Source organism: Priapulus caudatus, unplaced genomic scaffold (assembly GCF_000485595.1).
Source record: "Priapulus caudatus unplaced genomic scaffold, Priapulus_caudatus-5.0.1 Scaffold660, whole genome shotgun sequence".
NCBI classification, from domain to species: domain Eukaryota; kingdom Metazoa; phylum Priapulida; class Priapulimorpha; order Priapulimorphida; family Priapulidae; genus Priapulus; species Priapulus caudatus.
In genome coordinates this window covers 79,145-84,767 of record NW_014577721.1, presented here as the reverse complement: position 1 = coordinate 84,767, position 5,623 = coordinate 79,145, and the positions used below count along the sequence as shown (strand labels likewise).

At 42.6% G+C, this 5,623-nt stretch overlaps 1 protein-coding gene across 1 annotated transcript in view; it reads left to right on the top strand.

Moving 5' to 3' along the window:
- Positions 1-1,716: 1,716 nt before the first annotated feature.
- The window catches only part of LOC106812550 (protein GDAP2 homolog), a 10,368-nt gene continuing 6,461 nt past the window's right edge, over positions 1,717-5,623 (top strand). Inside the window, exons 1-3 of the mRNA XM_014816447.1 lie at positions 1,717-1,843; positions 4,510-4,678; positions 5,230-5,407. Of these exons, the coding sequence (XP_014671933.1) occupies positions 4,518-4,678; positions 5,230-5,407 (339 nt within the window). The 5' untranslated portion in view covers positions 1,717-1,843; positions 4,510-4,517. The remainder of the gene's footprint in view (positions 1,844-4,509; positions 4,679-5,229; positions 5,408-5,623) is intronic.

Genomic DNA, 5,623 nt, shown 5'->3' with positions numbered 1-5,623 from the left:
CACGGACGGACGGACGCTCGCACGGACGGACGGACGCTCGCACGGACGGACGGACGATCATGCGATTATACAAGCTGCATCTGACTATGTCAGATGAGCTAAAAATTAGTGCAAGCGCGATATGAAGCGCCATTTATCTGATCTCGGATACAAATACGGCAGCATTTAAAGATTACATCGAGCCGATGACAACACATGCATAATCACGTGTGTGCGAGCGGGCCCAATACTAGCTCAGCACACCGGATCAGTTTAGCACATATGCGAAAACATATTTACGGGGTCCCATACTAGGATTGTTCAGTGCGAGCTTAATTATCAACAGTACCCTTTGTGCGCTTCAGGGAATCGAACTCTTCGAGTTCGGACGGGTCGAGGAGATTCGCCGCCGCGATCGAGCTGCACAGCCAATCGAGCATCGCCGTCTGCGCGTCGCCGAGCTGGAACATCCACTCACAGCTGTCGCGATGCATCGTCTGCGCTCCGGGACCGCTCAGCTCCCGAAGCTTGCTCACCAGCCTCCGACTATCACCCATTTCGATTGCTAATGCTGGGCTGATCTGAAAGACACGAACGTCAAACGGTAGATATAATTAGGATCACGCAATGATAACCGCGACATGTGAGGTAACATCGATTCGACAAGACCACGACAAGACCACGACAAGATCCACCCAAAACATAAATGGTGAGATATACAAATAATAAACTAAATCACACCACATATCCCAAGCTAAATACAGATAGGTTTAGACCAACAGTCGGACTTTACTAGTCCTACATCTGAACTCAGGGTGCCTGCAGTTTCCGATACCAAACGTTACTATCTGCGGCAACCGATACCACGCGATACTTACCGCGATAGTCTATACTCACATGAAACTTGTTCGTTAGCGTAGTTTAGGAGTTTGTATTTTATTACACTAGTTTGAAGTGTTGTTGTTTTTTGGATAGAACGTTAAATTATGTTAAATAACAAAAAAATATATTATCATGTATTATGTTTTTATTAGCCTAGGAATTTGTTTTATTGTAGTTTGTAGCATATTTGCCTGTATGATCTACGATTATCTGTGCAATAAACTTTATTTGAATTTGAATTTGAATTTGAAATTTGATTCAAATACGAACTCAACTCAAGTCAAGAGAGGCTGAAAATGAAATTGTATTATTTATAATTGTTAATTCTAAGATTGCCAGCCAAGTCTTCATTCTTACCTCATTAAAATAAAATATAGTTAAAAGTACAACCCCAACGCTACGTGTTTCTCAACCATAGTTAGATTCAAGTTTACATAGTTTCAGAATAGCAAAAATTGATTGAAGTGATCATATTTGCCGCGCTCTGTAAAAACGAATGTTGACAGCGCTCGACGAACGATGAAGACGTAACAAGTGTACAGTCGGAGTCCTGAAATTTTTTCATTAAAATAACATAAAATATCTTATTATTTAAGTAATAAGAATTTATATGATAACGTATATAGGTATGTAATAATTATGTATTCATAAGAATATCACATACTTATGAATATTGATGTATTTATCTATTTAGATTCGTAATTTCCTTTACATTTTTCAATACCAGATGGCAGCACGACCAAATAAAAACAATAGACGGGTACCCGGTCCCACCTCTCCCCCATCGAGTAATCGAGGTGGGAGCGAGTACCAGTCTACTGGAAACAGTACGCTAGAAACTTGTTCTGAATCTATCAGCTGTACGTTGTTGTTGGTAAATGCACGCCTCGTAAGATAAAGCCTCGTTTAAAGACGTAGTTAGATAAAGCCTCGCGTTGTATACCTTATACAAGATCCAAAACATTTGGTTGGTTGGATTGCAGTAAGCATGCATATTATTCCGATGCAATAGTGGCAACAGTAAATTTATGTTGAACCCAGGCAGGCATGACGCCGGCAACTGGGGCTCATTCATAGGGTCTGTCCCCCAGGGCCTTGCCCCCAGGGTACTGCCTGTGCCAGGGTACCGGACCGTACCCTGGTAACTATTTGATATGGTTAGGATTAGGGTTAGGGAGTAGGCGTAGGCGACTCCCTAGACTCGTTAGTGGAGTAGGCGAGGTACGGTCCGGCATATTAGATAGTACCAGTGTACGTTCCGGTATACCGGACCGTACCTAGGGTACATTCCGGCAGTACCCTGGGGGACATAGACCCTCTCAGCGCAACTGGGCAAGGGCCAAGGCCTTCCTTACTGTCCTCAGCTTCAGGCTCGGGAACAGGCAAAACATAGCTTAGCTTGCTTATCACAGGGGCGTAGCTGTTGTGCTCAAACTTGGAATCTTGCACAAACTTGGAATTTCAGTGCATCCACAGTTTGGGCAACCAATCTTGAGATTGGGCAAACAGAGGTAAACAGAGCTTGCACAAACATATGATTCGAGGGCGCAAAAAACTCTGGCTGTGACTGTCGTAGCCCAAACTTGGAAAACATAGCACAATCCTCGAGGATTGTGCAGCGATTGTGCGCCGGCAAAACTGCGGATGCTCCCTTAGTGGCATGACCAATGTTTTTGTCTCAAGATTGCGAAAACTGAAAACAGTCGTGATGTCAACAACCGCGTCATAGCGAGTGTGTGGTGTGCATCGGTGCAAAACTAAGAAGGAGATTTACATTCATATTTACGGCGCAAATTATTTATTATAATCATTAAATATTTATTACAAAGGTGCCAAACACATTGAGGAAAAAAAGGATAGTACGAACCATTAATAGTTATGATATAACATTTGAAGATCCTAATAACCATATGTTTGTGGCAAAGCTGCTGTTTTAACCTCTGTTTGCCCATCTCAAGATTGGTTGCCAACTGATGCGATCGCTGAATTCGCAAGTTTATGGTGGGAAGATTCCAAGTTTGGGCACAACATATACATACTGTATCAGGTATGTGCTATTTTGATACAAACCAGGGGGATTCCAGAATGCCTGGAATCACCCCTGGCTACGCCCCTGTATCACTTGACTGAATTTGTAGGGTATGTTCGTCGCCCCATCAAATTTTTGTCCATCTAGGAGCGGGGGACAAATCTCCACCTCAGCTGTTTGTTAATTGGAAAGGTTGCTAATGGCCAAACGCGAGAACATTCTCATGCTAGTGATCGGGGGTGTCTTTTATAATCCAGAATCTGGACCTTTTAGTTTTAACAGTGCTAACCACTAGTTGTCAGTTTGCCACAGCGCGGCGATTATCACAGATTCCGCTCCTTTAATGGTGCTTGCAGGGCTCTAATTTAAACAGATGCGACTGGATTTTTCGTCTCGGGCAGCGACAATGCTTGTCCTAGTGTCCAACAACCTCTATAAAATTTTATATTCATAAATTCATAATGCGTGCCTGCTCATTTTACATACGGGCGCAGGGTTGCACAATACGTCCTGCAAAGGACGTACATGTCTAGACGCATTGTCTGGCGTTTGCTTGATACAAAGTAAAGACATTACGTGTGTTAACAACACAAATATGGCGTGTTCAAACACACACCAATTTCGCACCGCGATGCCCTAATGCGCGATGGAAATACCGAGATATATTGGTGTCATTGTTCACACAGGTCGAAGAATATCTCGCTTAATCGCCAGAGCGCGTATAATCTCTATTAATGTCGAAAACCGCGCATGCTCAACGGTGCCGGATGTTATAGCGATCGCGTTGGAATGATTGGGATACGAAAAATTACGGGATCGTATTTGCGGCGGAGCGGTTCACCACAAGCGCCCGCGCGGTGCAATTAATCGCGGCTTAATTCCAATAAGGTGCGCGAACTTTCAAATGCGATTTTGCAGCAGCGATGCTGGATCGCCGATACTTAGTGAGATTTTTGCGTTCACCACGTTGTAAAAGAATCTCGGATATTTCGATGCGCGGATGCAAAACCGAGATTTAGGCATCCCGCTAATTTCGCGCAGTCGGAACGCGCCTAATGTTATCGTGTTAATTGTTTCAAATTTTTACTGTCATCTGTGACTTGACAACACAGTGTTATAATTGTTAGTAGTGTTAGTTAACTATTTTATTTTTTTTTTTTTTTATAAATGTAAATGTATATGAAAATAAATTCATGCAAACTTTTAATTACTATTGGATTATTAACGTCAATTGATTCCCAGGCATCAGTTTACCCACATTACCAAATATTTTATTCTCTTTAATATAATGAGTGAAGCGAAATGCGAATGCCATGTCTGCTGTAACTGCAAACAGTACAGAAATCGTTAACATGATTAGGCCTTTTGGCTATTACCAGGCAACTGAGCCATCACGCTGAGGCAGAGCGATGCGAGCACATGTTAGAATAAAATGCCGGACAAACCAAAACTGAGCGTTGAGGGACAACCACAATATGCTGTACTCTCCTTGGTTTGTCCACGCGGAGCAACCGGAGGGCCGCACAAAAAAACCTTAAAATTGAGCACTGCTTGCGTATTACTGTCGCCTCTCGAATTCAAATTCTTTCACTATAGTATGCTGCGCTCGGATTTTCCAGGGTAAACGATGGAGCCCATAGGAGTTGCATCGGATGTTGTTTCGCTGGAGACGCTTCCGAGATGGAGCAGCTTACCTGTACCAGACTACGACAAGAGCCGTTTCAAAGACACATCGACGCCGACACCGTTCACATGCGACCCGAGCATCAATGAAAAAGTCGTCATTTGGTGAGCGTCAAGTTAGTCGAGGCAAAGTCTTTTGGCTATTTTCAACAAATGTTGAATCTAGCTGCAACAAATCTAGAGTCGTCCTTGTAGCAAAGCGGATCACGTGAAATGCTTGTGTGAAAACATTCCCATATAAACGAGGCTTTACGCAATGTCAACATAATCGATAAGACCAATTGCAATGTATTTACAAATTTGCAATGTACAATCAAACCTTTATATTAGTGTCACACAAAGAAAATTCTGAAAGTGCCCTTATAGACAGGTGATCATTCTGTAGAAGTAGCTTTACTGTGTAACTGCCACTCAACACAAATGCCAAAAGTGTCTTATATAGACAGGAATCCATTCTGAAGAAAGTATTTTATGTACTCATCTTATCCTGCAAGTCTTTGAAAAGATTAACTTCTTATCTGTTTCGTCGTTGGAATTTCTGAGACTGCCGGCTATGTTACAAGAGAAACATTACCTGTCTAGGCTTCTGTCATGATCCATATTAACATTTATGTAGCACTACAGAGATGGCATATGTTTGTTGACCGTCTTTACAGGATGGGTGACCTGTCGTTGTTGGATACAACGGCGATAGTTGTCACAACGAACGAAACGTTCACAGAGAAGAATCGGCTAGTTGACAGAGTGAATAGGCGAGCGGGGTCGAAACTACTCACCGAATGTAGAAATCACCTTAGAGGTAAGCTCAATATCGTAGAGATGTTTCGAATGAATGTAGTCAGCTGTTCATTTGTATGCACATTGACACTAGGTTAGTTTTATTTCTGTACTACTTTGGAGTGTAGCGCTCACGATAGAAAAGGAATGGCATAGCACGTACGAAGAACATTTTTGCAAAAGCAAACCTGTGACTTGTCTACACAGTAACTGTTCAATTGTTTCTGTGTTCGTGTGTAAGTGTATCTCTCTTCCCGGCTGAACAGTCCTCTC